At 41.2% G+C, this 23,346-nt stretch overlaps 1 protein-coding gene across 1 annotated transcript in view; it reads right to left on the bottom strand.

The window, feature by feature from the left end:
- Window positions 1-23,346, bottom strand: part of NEK10 (NIMA related kinase 10) — a 271,988-nt gene that overhangs the window by 221,881 nt on the left and 26,761 nt on the right. The window contains exon 5 of the mRNA XM_044678880.1: window positions 8,553-8,637. Within this exon, the coding sequence (XP_044534815.1) occupies window positions 8,553-8,637 (85 nt within the window). The remainder of the gene's footprint in view (window positions 1-8,552; window positions 8,638-23,346) is intronic.

The raw sequence follows: 23,346 nt of genomic DNA, 5'->3' as shown, positions 1-23,346 counted from the left end.
GAACAATGACATTAGAAGGAGAGGTGATGTTGTAGGGGTGGCAGACTACAGACCACCTAGACAGAAGGAGGAATCAAATAAAGCCAAGAGGAATTTGGTAATGAAATGACAAACCTGGTACAGAAACATGATGAAATAAGTAGTGGTTGGGGGCAGTGAGGTGGCTCAGTGGATTGAAAGTCAGGCCCAGAAAGGGGAATACTGGGTTCAAATCTGATCTCAGATACTTCTTAGCTATGTGACCTTGTGCAAGTCACTTAACCCCCATTGCCTAGCCCTTACTTCTTTTGCCTTGGAACCAATACACAGTAGTGATCCTAAGATGGGAGGTAAGGGTTTTGTTGTTGTTTTTTAGATAAACAATGGTTGAATAAATGAATTATAATAATGGAGGACTTTCTAGAGTTCTATAAATCAAGCAACTGATGAATTTGTGGCTTGGCTTAAGGACAATTTTGCCTTTCCAATGTAGAAGTGACAAAAGAAACTAGTTGTGGGTTTGATTATGATGAAAAAATAAGAGATAACTGGTTGCTGAGGCATCTGAACGTTTGGAACAAATTACTATTCCATCATTGGAGTTCACGATTGAGAAGAAATGCCAAGCATAATGTGATGTGCAACTTTACTCTGAGGATAGAAGAGAAGGCTTGAAGTGAGGAAGACCTGGCTTGAGACCCCATTGTTGGGTGATCACGGATGGGCATGTTATATGACCTCCCTGAGCCATGGTTTCCTCATTGTAAAATTGGGCTAAGGATATGTGTGGTCCCTACCTCAGAGGGTTTATGTGAGGTTTCCCTAGCCCAAGAGTAATACATAAACATTCACTGTTATTACTGTTATTATTTGGGAAAAGATGACGTGAGACTCCAGAGATAGAGTAGGTAAGATCTAGAGACTTTTTGTAGGAAAAGTCAACTAACTCAGACAGATGGGAACCTTTGAAGAAAGAGATTCTGAAAACATGAGAAGACATTATTCTGATGGGCAGAGAAAGGAGGAGCTGCCCCAAGAGATTGCTTTAGAAATCTTGGATTCTAAACAGAGAAGATGGATATAGGAGCAAGTAACTAAGTAGGACCCCAAAAGGGTGCCCTTGCCCTGTAAGAACTATGTCAGCAATGCTAAAGCCGAGAACAAGGCCAGACTGGGTTTGGTTTTGTTTTGTGCTTGTTTATTTGTTTTTTAAAGATATTTGGGGGGCCAGACAAGGGTCAAAGAAGAGTTCAAGTCCGGTCCCAAGATGCATGGGATGATGATAATGTGGAGAAGGCTGTTTTCTGATCCAGTGATAAAGTAAATAATAGAACAAAAATGTCTCTCAGGTTTTGGAAACACGAGATAAGGAAATGATTAAGCAGTAGCTAGATGCCCTAAAAGAATTCAAGTCACCAGGCCTGGATGAGTAACGCCCCAGTAGACTGAAGGAACTGACACATTACCACTGAGCCACAGCATTGGGAGGTGAGAAACATGCCACAAAGACCAAGTTTAAAAAACAGAAGAGAACAGACTCTGAAAATCAGAACTTGACTGCTGTGTCTGAAAAAATTCTAGACTTTATTATCAAAGGAATTGTTTGCAAGGAAGGGAAGCAGCGATCACTAAAAGCCAGCATGGATTCACGAGACTCAGCTCTTCACTGGTTTTTGTTGACTTTGTTCTTGTTTTTGCCCAAATAATTATGTCAGTAGTAGCTAGGCGACATAGAATACAGTGTCAGGAAGACTTGAGTTCAAATCTGACCTCCTTCATTTGCTAGCTATATGACCCTAGGCAAGTTACTTTACCACGTTTACCTCAATTTTCTCATCTGTAAAATGAGCTAGAGAAGGAAACGGCCAAGAAAATCCCAAATAGAGTCACAAAGAGTTGGATACAACTGAAACAACTGAAGAGCAACAACAAAAATATAGATTAGATTGGAGCAGCTAAGTGGCTCAGTAGATTGAAAGCCAGCCCTAGAGATGGAAGGGCCTGGATTCAAATCTGACCTCAGACATTTCCTAGTTGTGTGACCCTGGGCAAGTCACTTAGTCCCCATTTCCTAACCCTTATTGCTCTTCTGCCTCAGAACCAATATACACAATTGATTCTAAGACAAAAAGTAAGGGTCTTCTTTTTAAAAGATCAAGAGAAAGCCTTACAAACTATGCATGTGAATAAGATGGAGCAAAGAGGATGGAACCATTGATGCCTGGGTCGATGTCAGCTTCAAGGAAGGTTGGTGAAACATTTTCACCAATGACTTGGATGAAGTCACAGAAGGTTCTTTTGTCGACTTTGAAAATGAAATGAAGCTTGGAAAGACAGCCAATTCATTTTATGACGGGATCCAGACTTTAAAAGATTTCAATGAGCTAGAAAAATGGAATGAGTCAAATGAGATAAAACTGAAGAGAGATTAACCATAAAATTTTATGTTTGGGCTTAAAAAATTTAACTGGCAAAAATGAAAGCTCCATGGTTAGACGGAGTTCCTCTGGTGAAGGTCTGGGTGCTTTGGTGGACCTGCAAGCTCGATATGCATCAACCCACAACAAGAAAGTCTTTGGGTGGAGGGGGAGAGGGACAGCTGGGTAGCTAAGTGGATCCAGAGTCAGGCCTAGAGACGGGAGGTCCTAGGTTCAAATCTGGCCTCAGACACTTTCCAGCTGTGTGACCCTGGGCAAGTCACTTGACCCCCTTTGCCTATCCTTACCCCTCTTCCACCTAGGAGCCAATACATAGAAGTTAAGGGTTTAAAATTAAAAAAAAATTAAAAAAAAAAAAAAGTCTGCTGGAAGCAAGGTTGGAGATCATTCCCTACACTCTGCCCTGACCAGACCACAGCTGACGTGCTTGCTCAGCTTTGGACAGCATATTTTAGGAAGAACATACAAGTTGGAATGTATCCAGAAGAGGACAGAGAAGAGTGCCAGGCCTAAAGAAGACTGGAAAACACCACGTGCGGAATGGTTGAAATGTTGATAACAGAAAATGTTATCTAGGGAAGCAGAGCTTTGGAAGGGACATGATAGCTGCTCGCACGTATTTAAAGGACTGTCACCTTGATGAGGAATGAGGCTTTTTCTGATTGGTTACAGAAGGTAAATCCAGGAGTAAAAGGTGGAAATGCCAAAGAGGAGGATTTAGGTTTTTGTGAGGGAAAAACTCCCTAAAAATGAGGGCTGTCCCAAAGTGAACTGGCTGGCTGGAGAGGCAGCAGGTTCCCCTTCCCTTTGGTCTTTGAGCACAGCCTTTGTGTTAGAGATACTGCAGAAAGGATTCTTGGTCATGTATGTGATGCCTTGATGGCTGCTAAAATCCCTTTTTGCTCTTAGACCCTCTGATTCTACAGGGATATGGAGGAGCCCTTTGAAATGTAAGGCTGTCACCATCTTCCTTATAATCTAGAAGGTTTCAGTAGAGCTTCCCCTTGATTCAAGAACCAAACCCATTTAACCCTGCTCCCACAGGGGATGTATCCTCACCCAAACACAGAGGGCTTGATCCCAGAATGCTTTGCAGAATCATCGTAGTAGTTTGTACTGGTAAATATGAATAAGACTGAGGACAAGTGTGAAAAGCCAACAAGAAAGCCCGAGATGAATAATCTTTCTTCAGGGAGCTAGAATCTTGCATGGCCTTCCTGATCAAAGATGACAGTGATCCACCTTATGCAAATGCCGTTCTTCCAAAAATACACATTTATAATATTTAAAAGTTGATTGAAAGGAGATTAAAAGGAGAGTTAGATAGCCAGACAAATGACTTGGGACTTGTGGCAGCACAAATCAAGACAGGAAATGATAAAGGGGATTGAGGGAAGAGAAGGAAACAGACTGATAGGGGAGAAGCTAAGAGTATAAAGGATAAAATTAATCAGGAAACAGAAATTGGCAGCTCAACAGCTTGAGGAATTTGAAGTAGGCTGAAGTCTGAAAGGGGGAAAAAAAGGTTTGTCCAAAAGAGTATAAATCTGGAAAGCAGGGAATATTAGGGAAACAGTCTAGAAATCGGTGAGGTAAGGAGAGCAAAGCTTTGCAATAAATTTGAACCCAACCAGAAAGAACCTGCTTTACATATCTCAGGGACTTCTAAAGAGGGAAAGCCTAATTGGTCAAGGGCTAAGTGGGGAAGGGATCAGGGTGGAGAAGAGCCACATTTGTACAAGGTTCTGCATAAAGCTATATACTCTGTTATCACTAAGGATGAGATCTGGGCTCTAGTTCCAGAGTCAAAGGCAAACAGTCAGAATCCTATTTTCTATCCATAAACAGCAAGTGGCAATCTTGGGGAACTTTGGGTTTGAGGAGACCTTTAATGTTTTTAGTGCAATTTCTGCGGTCATTTTATTGCCACAGAATTGTACTATTTAGCAAGGATGGTGCATAATTATACACCAATATGCTAAGATCGAGCAAACCAACCTAAGAAAGCCAGCACACAGTTTGGGAAGTTGGTCGATGGAATCTGGCACCAAGGTGGCGTCAGCCTTTAGAACAAAGAGAGCATCTATCCAGAGGATACACCACTTGCCGTCCCTCGGGGCTAGCAGACTAGAGAGGAGTATAAAATTATCGCCCTCCCATTTAACAGTGATATCAATCATGGAAGAGCATTACAAACTATAAGGAATAAAAATGGCGGATCACCCAAAAGGCAAGGAATAACACACGGTGGGCATAAATTGTTACAGAATATTATCAGTGGTGAGTTGTGTGCATGAAGAGACCATCAAAGAGACTCATGACTGGCAAGAGAGTCATATGGTGAGAAGACTGAGAGACAATAAAGGGCAGCCTGAGACCAATACTATAATGTGCCACATTACATCAAAAGAAAGGCCCTTGGCCCACTGTTGTTGTGTCTGACTCTTCACAATTCCATTTAGTTTTCTTGGCAAGGATGCTACAATGGTTTGCCATTTCCTTCTCTGGCTCATTTTACAGATGAGGAAACCGAGGTAAGCAGGGTAAAGTGCTCAGGGTCACACAGTTTATGGATCTCAGGTTGGATTTGAACAGAGTCTTCCTAACTCCAGGCCCAACATTCTAACCACTGTAAAACCTAGTTGCCAGTTCAGCACATTGGGGTGGCTCTTTAGGCAGAATAATGGGATGATGTGCGCAAAAGCTGAACAGGATGAGAAGGAGTCCTGGTAGAAGGAACAGACACATCAAAGAGATTACCGATCCACTAGACAAGCCAAAGCTCTGCTTTGGTCCCAAAGTGTAACTACCTAAATGGGGAGCCCTTTGGTACTTTTGGCAGGAATGGCAAAAGGTTTTTCCAGATCACGTAGACACAGGGTTGTCTTTGGTATTTTTGTCATAAATCTGTTAATAATTTTTCATCAAATTAGTGAGGATGAGATCCACCAGGCCCTCTCCTTGAGATCATATCTAGTTTCTTCAGCAGTAGAGTCGATATTAATTGAGTTATACTGACATTTATTAAGTGCCTACTAAATGCAAGGCCCTGTGGGCACAAAAATTAAATGGCACAGATCGTGGCTTCAAGGAGCTCACAACTCAAGCAGGGAAGAGGCAGGGTAGTGCTGGGCATCTTTATCTGTATGCAAATCATTACAAGGCCAAACAAAGAGAAACGTGGTCCAGGTAGACCATGACAACAGCAAAGGTGAGGAGGATGAGAGTCTGAACTCCAAAGGCTGCACTGGGGACGGGAATGAAGGGGGAGACAGATGGAAGAGGCATGGCACAAGTTGAATGGATAGGATTTGGTAAGAGTTTGTATGGGGTGGGAAAAGGAAGAGAAGGCAGTCAAAGGGAACCCAGGGTTTCAAGCCTCTGGATAGCTGAGAGGATGGGGCCAGAACCCAGAACAGAAACACAGAGCTCTGGAGGAAAGGGAGGCTTTGAGGGGAAGGCGACGGGTCAGGTTTTAGAAAATTGAGATTTCGGTCCTGGTAGGTGGGAAATCCAAGTAGAAATATCCAGCAAGGATTCAGGGGGAAAGAGGCAAGAAGTAGATTAACTAAGATATTATTGGGGAACCCTACTAAATACTAAGTTGTAGCTCAGAATCTTTCTGTCTGTGTTTTTTCTAAACCCTTATTTTCCATCTTGGAATCAGTGTGGTGTATTGGCTCTAAGGCAGAAGAGTGATATGGGCTAGGCAATGGGGGTTAAGTGACTTGCCCAAGGTCACACAGCCAGGAAGTATCTGAGGCCAGATTTGAACCCAGGACCTCCCATCTCTAGACCTGACTCTCTATCCACTGAGCAACCCAGCTACCCCTAGCTCAGAATCTCTTAACACTGAAGTGGCAGAGTAGAGTCAGTCATAGGCCCAATGATTTGGAACTAGAAGGGATGTAAAAGTAGATGTTTATAACCTTTTTGTTTCATGTGACTCCTTAGAATAATGCTCATAGATGCATAAAATACAAAAGATTACCAAGGAAAACAATTATATTGAAATATAGTCATTGAATTTTTTTAAACCCCCTGTCTTAGAGGATATCTAGTTCTGCCCCAATCCTTTTTTTTTTTTTTAAACCCTTACCTTCCATCTTAGAATCAATACTATGTATTGGCTCTAAGGCAGAAGAGCAGTAAGGGCTAGGCAATGGGGGTTAAGTGACTTGCCCAGGGTCACACAGCTAGGAAGTGTCTGAGGCCAGATCTCTCGGACTGGCTCTCAATCTACTGAGTCACCCAGCTGCCCACCCACCCCCAATCCCCATTTTTAAAATGGGTAAACTAAAGCCAGGAGTAGCTAGGTGGCACAGTGGATACAGTGCCAGGTCTGGAGTCAGGAGGACCTGAGTTCAAATCTGGTCTCAGACACCTACTAGCTGTGTGACCCTGGTTAAGTCACTTAACCCAAATTGCCTAGTCTTTACCTCTCTTCTGCCATAGGACTCAAATTTAGTGTTGAGTCAGAAGATAAGGGATTTGAAAAAAAAAAAAAAGAGCTGGAAAAGGAAATGACAAACCATTTCAGTATCTTTGCCAAGAAAATTCTAAATTGGGTCACAAAGAAGAGTCAGACATGCCTTAACAGTCACAAAAACTAAGGCCTGGGAATGTTAAGTGACTTGCTAGAGTCTGAATTTGAACTCAAGTCCTCTGAAACTAGAGTTACTGGTCTTTCTTCTGTACCATACTGACAAATGACACAAGTGTCTATTCTCACTGCTCAGCTCTATGAGGTCGGCTATGTGTAAAGGATGATCAATAGCCCAGTGGATGCTGGGCAGCAATTTAAAGCAGACGGGGAGGTCTCAGTATTAGTAAAAAACACACAAGGAATCATGAAGCCCTGGGGTCAACAGCGGAGGAGGACGGTGGCCAAGCACACATCTGAGAAGCCCAGGAGCACCCTGGGAGCCCAGGCTTGGGGCTCAGTGTGAAGCAAGGACGTCCTGCCCACAGGAGGCTCCCCAAGCACAGGGGAGAGCCAATAAGCACCTAGAAGGGAAGACCCAGGGAGACGATGATGAATGGAAGCTGGTGGGGATTCTCACCCCAAGAAGAGTTGAGAAATAACGCAGAAGGGAAAGACATTAGCTCATCCTACTGCGTAAGAGGAAATGCTCCTGACAACATGGAGCAATCGGGGGGATTGGGGAGTTTTCCAAAAAGGAGAGCGGGCCTAGACAAGGACAACGGCTGTTTACAGAAGCCGCCAGATGGGAATATTAAATCCCATTCCTTGCTAGGCTTTGGAGAATAAACAATCTACCATCTGGGGAGGGGAAGCGGTTCCTTCTCAGCCTGGACTCTTGGGTGATTTTTCCTTTCACAGTCTATGACCAGAGCATTCGCAGTAATAAATCCAAGTGCAGAGGATCCCCATCACTGGACAGCCTTGTTCCCAGCTGACTCTGGTCTTGGGGATGGGGCAGCTAGAAAGGGGAAAAGATGAATTCCACGGACCCCAGGCTGGTCCCCTGGCTGCCCTCAAGCCACAGTCACCCCCAGAATTGCCTATGACCTGCGAAAACATCATGAGCCAACCTTTGGAGCAAGTACTATAGGCAGCATGCCCTAGAATGAGCTTGGAGAGACCCCCGAGGTGTTAAGAGTTAATTGGTTCAGGAGCAGCTAAGTGACTCAGTGGATAAAGAGCCAGGCTTAGAGGCAGGAGGTCCTGGATTCAGATCTAGCCTCAGGCACTTCCTAGCTGTGTGACCCTGGGCAAGTCACTTAACCCCCATTGCCTAACCCTTACCACTCTTCTATACCTTAGAACCAATAGACAATACCGATTCTAAGATGGAAGGTAACAGTTTGGAAAAAAAAAAAAAAGTTAATGGCTAGAAAAGTCATATATTTATTAAGAAAGACTAGAAATGCCGTTATCTCAAAAGAGAAGACGGAAATGATAAACCACAGTAAACACTATTTTTTCCCATCAAATTCAAATGTTGCTAAATCTCTTGGCATGGCAGGATTTGAGAACTGGAAGGCACCAGATTGCAAGGGAGAAAAAGCAAGCACAGTCTTCCTCCAGAAAACCACTGTTTAATAGATAGATAGCATCTTAATTTTAACAACGGGGAAAAAAACAATTGGGATTTTTTTTTTCAAACCAACCTGATAACATGGATCCCTCATGAGTAGTCTCAGGCAGATTAATACTCTCAAAAAGTGAATAGAAGGGGCTCGATTAACCCACTCTCTGAAAGAAAGCAAACAGTAAAGACATCAAAGGAAGGAATCCCCAGGAGTCACATAAACACACAGTGTAGCATGTCGAATAGGAATAAAAATATACGTTTGCCCAGCTCATTCCAAGCTGACTCCTATATCATTATATGGCACCAAATGGATGACTTTTTACATATAACATCTCTCATTTCTCTATTAGAACATAGCGACACAGAAAAGATAAAGATATATATTCTCTCTCTCTCTCTCTCTCTCTCTCTCTCTCTCTCTCTCTCTATCTATCTATCTATATCTATATATATCTATAGATATATCTATCTATATCTATATATATCTATCTATATCTATATATCTATCTATATCTATATTTATATCTATATATCTATGTGTAGATATAGATATAGATATAGATATAGATATAGATATAGATATAGATATAGATATATAGGCTAAGAGAACTTAGTGGAAGGTAAACTTCTTGAGGGTAGGGACCACAGGCATTTGGTCTTTGTATCAACAGCACCGAGACAGCATCCCACCCAGAGAAGTATTTGAGTATTTGTTGAATGGAATGAAGTCCATCTTAGAAGCATATTTAGATCAAAAATCACTAACCTGGTGGTACTCAAATAAATACTCATTGATTGAATTGGTAGGAAAGGAATAAGGAGTCTAAAATGCCTTTACCAAATAGAGGAAACTCTGCCATCTATACAGCCTGAGGGAGGCTAAGTGGTGCCATAGTGCATAGAGTCCCTGCCTGGAGTCTGGAAGACTCATCTTTCTGATCTGGCCTCAGGCACTTGCTAGCTATAGGACCCTGCACAAGTCACTTCACCCTGTTGGCCTCAATTTCTTCATCTGTAAAATGAGCTGGAGAAGGAAATGACAAACCAATTCAGTATCTTTGCCCAGAAAACCCTAAAATGGGGTCATAAAGTATCAGACATGACTGAAACAACTAAAGAACAACAAAACACAGTCTAGAACCCATCTATAGCATGGCTGAAACAACTGAACAACAAAATACAGTCTAGAACTCATCTATAACATGACTGAACAGCTACCAAGTATAGCCTAGAACCCATCTATAACACGACTGAACAGCGACCAAGTGCAGCCTAGAACCCATCTATAACACGACTGAACAGTGACCAAGTGCAGCCTAGAACCCATCTATAACACAACCAAACAACAACCAAGTACAGCCTAGAAGCCCATCTATAAAGCCCATCTATAAACACAGGACCAAATACAGTCTAGAACATATCTATAACACAACCAAACAGCGACCAAGTACAGCCTAGAACCCATCTATAACACAACTGAACAGCGACCAAGTACAGCCTAGAACCCATCTATAACACAACCGAACAGCGACCAAGTACAGTCTAGAAACCATCTATAGCACAACTAAACAGTGACCAAGTACAGTCTAGAACCCATCTACAGCATAAACAGGGACCAAGTACAGTATACAACCCATCTATAACACGACTGAATGACGACCAAATACAGCCTAGGACCCATCTATAACATACCATCTTGGAGGGCAGCCCTAGAACAGCGAAGCTTCTAGATCAGAGCGCCTGGAGATGGCAGGAGCCCTAGTGATCCCCTAAACCAGCCTCCTCACCTTAAGGACACGAGCTCGCATTTCCATAGCACCCTGTGCTTACAAAGCTCTCCACCTACATTCCCTCCTCTGACCCTCATAGCATGACAGGAATTATTGCCATTTTATAGATGAGAAAACTGAAGCTTTATTTGTTTATTCTGTGGTTTACCCAGGGTCACACAACTAGTGTATTAGTTAAGTTCTATATCTTGTTCTTCTCCACCATACAGGCCCAGAGAGGTGAAGTAATTTGCCCCAGGTCACACAGGCAGTAAGAAACAGAGGGAGAAAATCTCTTGTAGTCCAGTATTCTATCTGATCAGTCAGAGCTGCAAATGATCCTTTTGATTGCATTTCTAATATTGTGCAAGATCAGTAATGACACCTGAAATGTCTATAGTCCCTTCAGGTTTGCAAAGCACCTCATGTACACTATCTCATGAGGCTATTAATGACTACTTTGTGAAGTGGGTAAGTTAAGCCTGAAGGATCACAGAACTCAAGCTGGAAGGGACCTCTATGGCAATCTAGTCTAATCATCACACTTTCCAGATGAGGAAACTTGGCCAAGGTACACAGGTAGAAACTGTCAGAGGTGAGATTTGAACCCAGGTCCTCTGACACCAGAGCCAGTGCTCTTACTCCTTACCCCAGCTCTATCAGCCTCATTTTAAAGGTGAGAAACCCGTCGTATAACTTGTCCGTGGATATTCAACCAGTAAGTGTTGAAGGCAAGCTTTGAACCAGGTTATTCCTGACTCTACATCCATCCCTCCATGTTGCTACCTCGAGAATGGGACCCGCATTGCTATTCAATCAGTATCCCGGCAGTTATCGTGTCTGTACGTCATTCCCCCTGCCTCTCATCCCATCTCCACCTTCCCCTACAGAATGAGAAAGCTTGTTCTGGTCCTGCTGGGGTCTCCCAATGCCAAGCTCTTCTGGCCTCTCCCAAAAGCCCTGGGCCAAAGCTATTACTGACAGCCCTGCTCCTCTGACACAGTCTCCTCTTCCTTGTGGACTCCTCCATTCCTGCGGCCATGGCCACCAGCACCAGCCACCTACGTCGGCAGAGCTCAGGCCTCGTGGCAGCCTCGAGTGGTGGGTCCCATTGTTGGAAGGGTGATCATTCTTCCACGTTTGTATACACCCATTATATTCGGAAAAATCCTGCAACGTGAAGACAATTTCCAATGCCCGAGTCATCTATGGCCAAACTTTCGAGCTGGCCCGTGTTTATGACAAGCATTACAAAGGCAAATCTCTTCATCTTTTTAACAGAGATAAATCTTTGTTCCAGGAGGCAAATTTAGCTAATGATACCATTCAACGTACAGCAAAGAGCCTGACTATCCAAGAGACAAAGCAGATCCATCCAGTGGCAGCAGCTTAATTTTGCAGATTATTTTTCATTATTTGAGAAAGCCATGGAATATTTTCAGAGATGATTCACTCGTTAAACACGTGTGCACTTAGTACTTTTCCCTTTCAATATATGGAATCTTTGTGATGGAAAACACATTTGCACATAAATTCCACGGCCTTTTCAGTGTTTTTAGCATTAGAATAAATGCAAAAGGGATTGATTTCCCCCCTCCGTTTCTAAAAACAACAGGCCGGAATGAATCTTAGTTATTAAAAGGAGATGGATAAACGAACAGAGTTCCAGGAAGAGAGTCTTTGTGATTAAAGCTCTGTTGAAACCAAATAGTTTTGTTGTGTTTTTTTTAAGGTTGGGAATGGAGCCCACGGCTATTAATATTTTGGTGAAGTTACAGGCTCTGCCATTGTAAATGTAAATAGAATTCCTGGAGTCAGAATCATACGCAGTGACCTCTCCACGCACTAACCTCTGGCAGGCGCCCTCGGTCCATTCTTGGCTTCTAGTCTTTACCTCCCCACAAGGAAGTGGCATTTAAGATGGTGCTCTGGTATTTAAGGAGAACTATGTATATCTGTAAAATGATACGCCCGTCTCATTGCCAGGGATTTGCGGAGCTCCCAAGGTTACCACCAAGCACTGAGAAAAAGGAGAATCAGAAAACTCTAGCGCAGGAAAGTGCTTCAAGATAGAGGCCAGGGGTTCCTAATGTGGGATACACAGACCTTCCCCCGCCCACCCACCAGGGCTCCATGGATAGGGAGGTCAGACCACCTAGGCCAAGGGGTCCCAACCTGAGGTTCATAGACTACTCCCAAGAGATCCGTGGACAGATCTGAGGGGGCCTGAGTGCTTTGAACTTTTAATATTTAACTATTATTTTAACAGAATGGATCTCCTTTGGAATTTATGGCATGTACTTTATTTTATTCATTTCAAAATGGGACTTGGATAAGGCTAGTCTGTGGGCTTTGCTACCATGCCAAAGTGAGAATCCACAACCTGAAGAGGTTAAGAAGTCCTCCTCTGTTCTAACGCCTTCATTTTACAGAGGAGAATGGCCAGGGCTCTGGAAGAGACAGGGCCTGCCTGAGCTTATGTGGCCTCTAGACCTGGAGAGAATCTGGGAGATCATCCTACCCAACCCCTTCATTCCACAAAGGAGGGATCGCAGAGCTGGGGCTCCTGACTTCGGGCTCTTTCCATTTGCCCACACACTCCCCCAATGCCAAAAGGAAGGGAAAGTGCTGTAGAAACACACCAGTCATGCACAGGGTCTCACCCTCAGGCTGGTGATGAATCTGGGGGCAGAGCAGTCTGCCAAGGGAAAGCCCCTCCACTAAACCAAAGAGGAGCTGAGATCAGCATCAGGGAAAGGAAATCGCTGGTGCTGGAGTATTTCAATATGGCAGCATCAGCACTCAGTGACCTAGCGCTTAGGTCAAGAGGCCATTCTGACAAACTGGCCTTCTGTGAGGACAATCATTCTCCAGAGGCCAGTCTCAAAATAGCAGTGATGAATTCGTAAGAGGGCAAATGTCGTCCTTGTGACTGAACAGACGGCTTTCGCAAGACTATTAATATATGGTAACATTATCAACCCTCTTGCCTTTGTCTTTAGCCTCAGGCTCTTTCTTTTTGAGGTGAAATATTATACTATACCGTTACACAAGGTACGAGAAAACATCTGTATTTCACTCAATAACCAGCCTTTGAAAAGAAAATAGAACATCTGTTTTTGCTCAGAACAGGGAAAGTGGCTGACTCGGGGCATTGATTTTCCTAATAGTGAGGCTCAGTGTTTTATCGATCGGTGATTTCCCGGTATGGATGGTCTCTCCACCAACACAATCTCAGCTCCTCCACAGGAGGAGAAAGTCTTCAAAAGACGCTTTGACAAAAGGAGATGGCGAGCTGACTGGAGGACCACCACTCACTGTGCCCAGCTCATGTCCATCTCACCTCAACAGGGCCACTCGGTCCATTGAGGAAGAAGCCATCGTTTGGGGGCAGGCCAAGCCACAACAGTACAACAATGGTGTTAGGAACCTGAGACTAGAAGGAGGCTACCAGAAAGCTTTCAAGGAGCTGCTCTGAATCCCATCTGGGGCTGGGAGATCACCCTTTGTGGATGCAAAGTCACCAAGTATTTATTAAGTGGTTACATACCAGGTAGTGAGGCATAAAAAAGGAAACCATCCCTGTCCTCAAAGAGCTTACATTCTATTGAAGGAAAACAGCATTCACACAAACAAATAGAAGGGAAGGAGGAAGGATAATGACGGAAACTGGGATTTCATTAGTCAGTCAATCAATAAATGCATTTATTAAATGTGCCAGATCCTCTGCTAGGCTTGGGGGCGTGGAGAGCAGAAAGCCGGACAAGAGGCCCAGCCCTCTAGTGGGAGAAACAAAATGAAAACAACAACTTGATAAAACAAGATATATATACGGTAAGTTGGAGATAACCAACTGAGGGAAGGCAACCCTCTCTTATCAATGCAAGCTAGGATCTGCTCTCCAAATTATCATCTTAGAGAGCTCTACCCAGAACACTACACAAAGTGTCTTGTCCAAAGTTACGCAGGTCCTGAGCCCAGATGTGTCTGGTTTCAAGGCCATATCAGCCATGACAAGCCCTCTACAAGCAAACGCAAAATATGTGGGAAATAATTAAAAAGGGAAGCAGAAGGAAAAGCCTCATGGAGGAGATGGTACTTGAACTGCATGAGGTATTCCAAGAGACAGGGATGAGGAGGGAGAACATAGCAGGCAGAGGGTTCAGCTATAGTTCCAAGACGTGGAGCTGGGAGATGTTCCCCATAGGATATACAGGGAAGAGTAAGGAAGCCTGTGGACCTTCCAAGCAGGACAATGATAGGATTAGAAAGCAAAACCTGTACTTGTTAACCCTTTGAGGCCCTTTGAGACTTCTGAAGAGATAGTAGGTACTCAATTGGTTTCATAAATCTCTTACCTTGTGTGCTCCCCTTGCTCAAGAAGACCCACTAGCTTTGACCATTGCCAGCAGAATGTCTCCAAGCCTTAATCTCTACTTTAGCCCCTCTGCCAGACCCAGGGCTCACTAAGGCAGGAACTGTGCTGTGTTTTCATCCTTGGATTCCTCCCAAAGCTTCACCGTGTCTGACACACAGAAGGCTCTTACTCTTTGCTTAATTGAGTTGATCGGATCATGATAGTAAGTGTGATGTCTTTTCATTGACAGTGACTAAATAATCTATCCTGGAGCATCATGGAATGAGAAAACAATCTTGAAGACCAGAACTACCTGGTTTATGTAACAAAATAAAAAAACAAAAACAACAAAAACAACAAAACCATTCCTCCCAACCCTGATCTAATTTCCTTGGTTTGACAGAAACTGCCAAAATCCTCTAGAAAGGTTGTCAAGAAAGTATGCCAAATGGAACTGAGTCAAAACCAAAGATATTGAAGCTATGCTAAGTTCAAATCCTATAGGCCATTCATCACCTAAAAAATGGATGGCAACAGAAATCAATGGGTAGCTTTCAGCTCAGCTGTCAGCAGTGTTAACAGATATAAGTTTAGTGAGACTATTGATAATCTGTTTTTTTACCTTCATTTGACAACACGAGTAAAGGCAACATGGAGCAACAGGATTAGAGTCAGAAGACCTGGCTTCAAGTTTCAGCTCTATCATTTCCTGCTTGGGATCTGAAGAAGTCACTTTTCCTCCCTGGTTCTCAATTCCCCAGCTGTAAAATGAGAGGATCTCCAAATGACCCTGAAATCACCTTCTGACTTAAAATCCTGTTGGCCCAATAAGAGTGTTCCAAACTGGGCGTCATGTATCCCCCCAACCTCCTGCTCTTCCTCCAGTGTTCAAATCAAAGTTAACAAAAGCAAAAAAGAAAGTTAAACTTGGCCAATCTATTCTAGTCAGGTCACGATGGCAGACGAGTGGATCATAGAATGAAAGAGGAATTCCCCTTCTACTTCCCCTCACCTAGTCCTCAGCATCTGCTCCTTTGGTCCTCAGCAAAGGCAAATAAAAAGAATAGGAGCATCTTCCCCCAATTGTACAAAGGAAATGCAGGCTTACATCCAAGACACACCTCTCTCCCCATCTCATATTTTTCATTCAATGTGCTTCTTTTGCCCACCCCAGGCCTCCCATTATCTTAAAGATGAAGGAAAGATCCTTCCCCGCCAACATACCTGAGGATGTCAGCCTCATGCCCTTCCCCCATTTCTGATCCCAGGTATCTAACGGTCCTAGGATGGAGATGTAAAGATTCTTGGAGCCCGTCATTGTTTTTTCCCCCTCTTTTCTCTTTGCAGGGTATCCTCGGAGAGTGGGAAAATACACTGGCCTAGTTGTAAAAGGAACTGAGTTCAAATTTTATTTCTATTACTATCTGGGTGACACAACTTCCCTGGCCTCATTCATTTCATCTATAAAATAAGAAGATTATATTAACTAGTGTCCGAGGTTCCTTCCAACCCAGGATCCATGATTCTATGATTATGAATACCATGCAGTGATTATTTTATTTTTATCTTGTGTTTAAACATGTAATATAATGTTATTAAAATTCTAGTAAATTCTTGGTGGTATCTGAAAAATCATGAGCTAATAAACTTATTTTCATAGATTGTTTTATGAAAAGCAAAGATGAGCTGACAATGTTTTAGAAGAAAAGAGGAAGAAAATCATTAGTACTTGGACATTATAGTCATCAAATATTTCTCTCAAATATGTAATATAGAGGCAGCATGGGTAGCTGGGTAGAGAGCAGGCCCTTACAATCATCAAGATCAAAATTTAAGTCTTTCCTCTGCTTCTGTACCTATTACACTCTGGTCAAATGACCCTGCACCCACGTCACTCTTGGGGCTCCAAGGAAGTCTCTAAGATGATAAATGTGAAAGGGAATTCTTTACTCCCTTTGTCTATTTTTTTATTATTTGTTTATTTTTATTTGTTTATTTTTATATTTTATTATTTGTCTATTTTTTATTTATTAATCAATCAAGTACTTAAAGTACCCCTGCTTAACACTAAGTAAGAGAGTTCACAAAGTCACTTTCTATAAAAAGTTCACACCTCCAAAGGCCACAAGCATGCCCCCCCTCTCCCCAGTGCTAGGCAAATTGGGAGGCTATGATTGAAGTCAGGGAGTGACAGGAAGTGACATGAAAAAAGGTTATAAAAGGGGAGACCCAAAAGAATATATTCATTCCTTGGCTCTTCAGTAAGGAGACTCTCCTGGAGGAGGATTCTGCAGGATTCTGCACAGGAGGCTTGCTGAGGGAGTGACTGGAGCTGGAGGAAGAAGCTTGTGTTGGTGGAACCCTTGCTGAAGACACCACCGGGACTCCTGGCTTAAGAGACTACCATGACTCCACATGGAGATCAGGACTTAAGGGAGCCCTTGCCAGGTGGTGAGCTGGACTTCTTCGGACAGAAATTATAGGGTATCTAGAGAGGTGAGACTTTCTACTTCCTTCCTAGATTTTTCTCTTTTACTATATCTCTATTAAACTAAATTGGTTAGAGTTTCTAACAGACTCATGACTTAAGAGTTATTTTTATAAACGGCAGCCACAATCTTATATTTTTTAACTCTTATATTTAGTCAAACCAATTCTAATTTTTACAATAAATTACAGAAAAGTTACTGTTCTGCATGGTAGGATTTCTCTATGGGAGTTGCCTATACCAGGGACATCATAGAACTGGAACAACATCATCAAAACAGCCCTTTGCTGAATTCTCCATATTGCAGAGATTCCAAGAGCTTTTCTGGCTAATAGCCAAAAACTCTATTCAATCTAAAATAATCCATCAATTGCTTAAAATTGAAAAAAGACCCCAAGGAAAAATCACTTCACACCAAAAATGATTTAGAATCTGCCATGAATCTTTCCCAAAAGATCTAATTTAATTAATCCATACTTGGTGATGGCAATGGCAATAGACTCAAGATGCAGAATCTATTTTTGGACATGGCCAATACTGGAATTTCTTTTCCTTGATTATGTACATTTATTATAAGGGTATTTTTTCTAATGGGGAGTGGGTGGAAAGTGAAGAAAATGTATTTTCATTCACTGAAAAATAAATTAAAATAAATAAAGTCTTAAAATACCCAATAGTTTGCTCAGGAGTAGCACCAAGTATGGTCGAACCCATATTCAAAAAGAAAAGTAAATGTTCCCCCTAAATTTATAGATGGATCAGTCTATTCAATGTCCTTTTAAAATCTGATGAAGGCTTTCTGGTCAACCAATTGAAAGAGAGGGTGCCTTCAAAAGTATTACATAAGAAACAAGCAGGCTTTAGGGAGTTACTGTTCCATTAGTCACCCTGTTCTCTGTATTTTCTCAAGAAAACAGTTTAAGATACCTTAGGACTATTTGCAATACTCATTAATCTTTCCTCAGTCTGACTCCAAAGATAGGAATCACCAAATAGTCAAACCAATACTCTACTGATGCGAGTTATGTGCCATTAATGTATCTTAAGGTCTCTGGTCATCTTCCTGCTAAAATTAAGGAATGACCGACAAAAATCACATGATTATCTCAATTGATGTTGAAAAAGTCTTTGACAAAATAAAACACCCATTCCTACTGAAAACACTAGAAAGTATAGGAATAGAAGGGCCTTTCCTAAAAATAATAAACAGTATATATCTAAAACCATCAACAAACATCATCTGCAATGGGGATAAATTAGAAGCCTTCCCAATAAGATCAAGAGTGAAACAAGGATGTCCACTATCACCTCTATTATTTAACATTGTACTAGAAACATTAGCAGTAGCAATTAGAGAAGAAAAAGAAATTGAAGGTATTGAAATAGGCAATGAGGAGACCAAACTATCACTCTTTGCAGATGATATGATGGTTTGCTTAAAAAATCCTAGAGAATCAACTAAAAAGTTAGTGGAAATAATCAACAGCTTTAACAAAGTTGCAGGATGCAAAATAAATGCACATAAATCATCAGCATTTCTATATATTTCCAACACATCGCAGCAGCAAGAGTTAGAGAGAGAAATTCCATTTAAAATCACCTTAGACAATATAAAATACTTAGGAATCTATCTGCCAAGACAAACACAGGAATTATCCGAACACAACTATGAAACACTTTCCACACAATTAAAACTAGATCTTAACAATTGGAAAAACATTGATTGCTCATGGGTAGGACGAGCTAACATAATAAAAATGGCCATCCTAAGCAAATTAATTTACTTATTTATTGCTATACCTATCAAACTACAAAAAAACTTTTTTTTACTGAATTAGAAAAAACTATGACAAACTTCATTTGGAAGAACAAAAAAACAAGAATATCAAGGGAAATAATGAAAAAATATATATAAAGGAAGGTGGCCTAGCAGTACCAGATCTTAAACTGTAAAACAAAACAGTAGTCATCAAAATAAAATGGTATTGGCTAAGAGACAGAAGGGAGGATCAGTGGAATAGACTTGGGGTAAGTGACCTCAGCAAGACAGCTTTTGGTACAAAAACCCACTGTTTGACAAAAACTGCTGGGAAAATTGGAAAACAATATGGGAGAGATTATAGCAACATCTCACACCGTATACCAAAATATATTCAGAATGGCTGAATGACTTGAATATAAAGAAGGAAACTATAAGTAAATTAGGTGAGCACAGAATAGTATACTTGTCAGATCTCTGGGAAAGGAAAGATTTTAAAACCAAGCAAGAGTTAGAAAAAATTACAAAATGTAAATTTAATAATTTTGATTACATTAAACTAAAAAGTTTTTGTACAAACAAAACCAATGCTACCAAAATTAGAAGGGAAGCAACAAATTGGGGAAAAATCTTTATAACAAAAACCTCTGACAAAGGTCTAATTACTCAATATATAAGGAGCAAAATCAATTGTACAGAAAAATTAAGCCACTCTCCAATTGATAAATGGGCAAGAGACATGAATAGGCAATTTTCAGATAAATCAAAACTATCAACAAATACATGGAAAAGTGTTCTAAATCTCTCATAATTAGAGAAATGCAAATCAAAACAACTCTGAGGCACCACCTCGCACCTAGCAGATTAGCTAACAGCAAAGAAGTGGCGAATGTTGGAAGGTATGTGGCAAAATTGGGACATTAATGCATTGCTGGTGGAGTTGTGAACTGATCTAACCATTCTGGATGGCAATTTGGAACTATGCCCAAAGGGCTTTAAAAGACTATCTGCCTTTTGATCTAGCCATAGCACTGCTTAGTTTATATCCCAAAGAGATAATAAGGAAAAAAGACTTATGCAAAAATATTTATAGCTGTGCTCTTTGTGGTGGCAAAAAATTGGAAAATGAGGGAATGTTCTTCAGTTGGGGAATGGCTGGACAAATTGTAGTATCTGCTGGTGATGGAATACTATTGTGCTCAAAGGAATAATGAACTGGAGGAATTCCATGTGAACTGGAATGACCTCCAGGAATTGATGTAGAGTGAAAGGAGCTGAACCAGGAGAACATTGTACACAGAGACTGATACACTGTGGTACAATCAAACATAACGGACTTCTCTACTAGCAGCAATGCAAGGATCCAGAGCAAGGCTGAGGGATTTATGAGAAAGAAAACTAGCCACACTCAGAGGAAGAACTGTGGGAGTAGAAACACAGAAGAAAAACAACTGCTTGAACACATGGGCTGATGGGGATATAATTGGGGATGTAGACTCTAAATGATAACTCTAGTCCAACAATCAATAATATGGAATTAGGTCTTGATCAATGATACACGTAACAACCTGGTGGAATTGTGTGTCGGCTATGGTGGGGGGTGGGGGAGTGGAGAGGGAAAGAACATAAAACATGTAACTATGAGAAAATATTCAAAATAAAAAAATAAAAACTGCAAACAAATAAACAAACTAACAAATAAATAAATAAAATTAAAGAAAGGAGGAGCCTCAGGGAACATGTCATGATCTTCCTTAATGGTGTCAAAAGCCCTACATTTGAATCTTCCTTTTTTTAAACTTAGATCTAGACAAGTGGGGACTGGTTTTAGATATAATGGATGAATTCCTGGTTGCTGGAGATGCCACATCTTTGCCACTGCCCCCAAGACTTTTTTGTCCATAATAAGGGGACTAGGCTAGTTATTGTCAGAAGGCATACATCTGGGTCAATTACAGCAAACACAAAACTGCTACATTCAATAGATATTCTCTCTGACTTTGGTCAATAATACCATATAAGCGCATCCTACAAGTCAGTGCATTTCTCTATATATTGGTATGTGTTGCAGCCAACTTTTCAGTGGGGCCCAGGAGGAGAGTGCCCATATGCCTTAAAAACAGTTGTCTTTGCAGAGAGGTTCTTTCATCAACAATATTCGGAAATGCTTCCCCTACACATCTGTTGAGGCTACTATGATCTGCTCTGTGCTTCACAGCACAGGACACAATATTCTTGGCCAAATCTTGTGCAAATGCCTGAGAGAATTCATAAGGGAAATACCAGCCCTGATTCAGCAAGTTTCCCAGCTGCCCACAGAGACCCTGAAGTAGGCTGGCTCTCTTTATGGAAGCTCTAAAGTGATCACAGCAAAGAGACAGCTGGGTCCACCTGAAAATATGACCCTTTTTTTTTTTTATATGGAAGACCAAGATCCATCTGCTGAAAGACAATAGGTCAGAGAATATGAACAAATAGTTCTCAAAAGAAGAAATGTAAAGTATCAACTGAAGTGAGTCCCAATTTGATAATAAGAGAAAGGCAAATTCAAACAACTGTCAAGTTTCACCTCAGCTTTCCAAAGTAGCAAAAAGGTAAACAGATAGAAATGATCAACAGTATAAGAAAATAAACATATTAATATACTGTTGGTAAAAGTGTGAACTGAAACATTCCGGAAAATCAAAACCAAATTCTGTGAGAAAAAAAATTGTGCATACTGTTTGATTTAGCAGTCTCATTGCAGGGTATATCCCAAGTAGGTCAGTAACAGCCCAAAAGGTCCCATATGTATCACAGTATTCACAACACCCTTTTAAATGTTACAAAAAACTGTACGTGAAGTGGATGCCCATCAGCTGGGAACTGACTGAGCAATAAAGGGTGTATGAATTTAATAAAATCTTATTGCACTTAAGAAATGATGATGGTGAGGAATTCATGAACACATGGGAAGCTTTAAATGGACTTCTGCAGAACTCAACAGAATCCAGAGATCAATTTTCATGGAGAAATGACATGACAGAGTGAAAACATCTTCAAAACTCAGCTGAAAGAACCCTGCTTCATTCAAATACCCACTCTTGGTTCCAGAAAACTGATGGTGGAAAATACCCAAGTCTTCTAAGTAGAGAGAGGAGAGGGACTAATCATATGGAATATAACTTAATACTTTCAGATATCTTGATTTTGTTTGTGGGTTTCATTTAAATGGTTTTCTTTGTTACAAGGAATGGTTAAATGTGGTGGAGGAGCTTAAAGGGAATGATAGGGAAAAGAGGCCAAAAGACTTATTTTAAAAACCCTTACCTTCTCTCTTACAATTAATATAGTATATTGGTCCCAGGGGAGAAGAACAGTAAGAGCTAGGCAATGGAGGATTAAGTGACTTGACCAGGGTTCAATGGCCAGGAAGTATCTGAGACCAGATTTGAACCCAAATTCTCCCATTTCTAGCCCTAGCTCTTAATCCACTGAGCCACTCAACTGCCCCACAATAAAACCTTGACAATAAAAAAAAAAAGTATGGCTCTGACTTTCATGGAAACTCTGCATTACAGGCATTTGTTAGGAAATTCCACTGCAATCTAATATCAATGAAAAAAGCTCATTAAAGATATCTGGTGTCTCCTAGACATGTCAACTATTTCTTCTTCTGGATTTTCTCTTTTTTTTGCTTTCAGTTTTATTGATTTTTAAAAAAAATTATAGACATTATAGATCACTCCCATCTCATGAGAAGGTTCTTAAAAGAAAGTGAAAGTTAGATAAAACTAACCCTGGGCAAGTCACTTAACCCAGCTTTCTTCAGTTACCCCATATGTAAAATGAACTGGAAAAGGAAATGGCAAACCTCTTCAGTATCTTTGCCAAGAAAATCCTATATGGAGTCATAAAGAGTTAGACATGACTGAAAAACAACGAAACAACAACAGTGAGGTGACTTCATCTGAAAGTGGCACGTACCCTTCCATATCTGTATCATTCTTCTACAACTATCAAAAAAATTAACACAATTAAATTTTTTGTCTCTCCAGGGAGGAGGAGGAGGAGGAGAAGGAGAAGAGAGAGAGAGAGAGAAAGAGAGAGAGAGAGAGAGAGAGAGAGAGAGAGAGAGAGAGAGAGAGAGAGAGAGAGAAGAAAATTTCTCTGTAACAAATATGCAGTCAAACAAAACAAATTCACCCAATGGCTATACACCAAAATATGTATGTCTGATTTGCATCTTGAATCTATCACCTCTCTGTACTAAAGAGCATGTTTCATCATCAGTTTCATCATCACTCCTCTCAAATGATGAATGGACCTTGCACTGATCACAATTCTTACAGCTTTCAAAATCATTTGTTATTTCAGGATAGTTGCTATGTAAATTGTTCTCCTGGTTCTGTCCATTTCATTTTCATTGATGTACAGAAGTCCTCCTAATTGTTCATTTTTATAATACTGATGTTAGATTAAAATTTGAACTCCTAAGTCTGCTTTCTCTTCTCTGCA

This window comes from Gracilinanus agilis, chromosome 5, assembly GCF_016433145.1.
Source record: "Gracilinanus agilis isolate LMUSP501 chromosome 5, AgileGrace, whole genome shotgun sequence".
NCBI lineage: Eukaryota > Metazoa > Chordata > Mammalia > Didelphimorphia > Didelphidae > Gracilinanus > Gracilinanus agilis.
The sequence above is the reverse complement of the archived record's forward strand: the minus strand, read 5'-3'. Positions and strand labels throughout refer to the sequence as shown.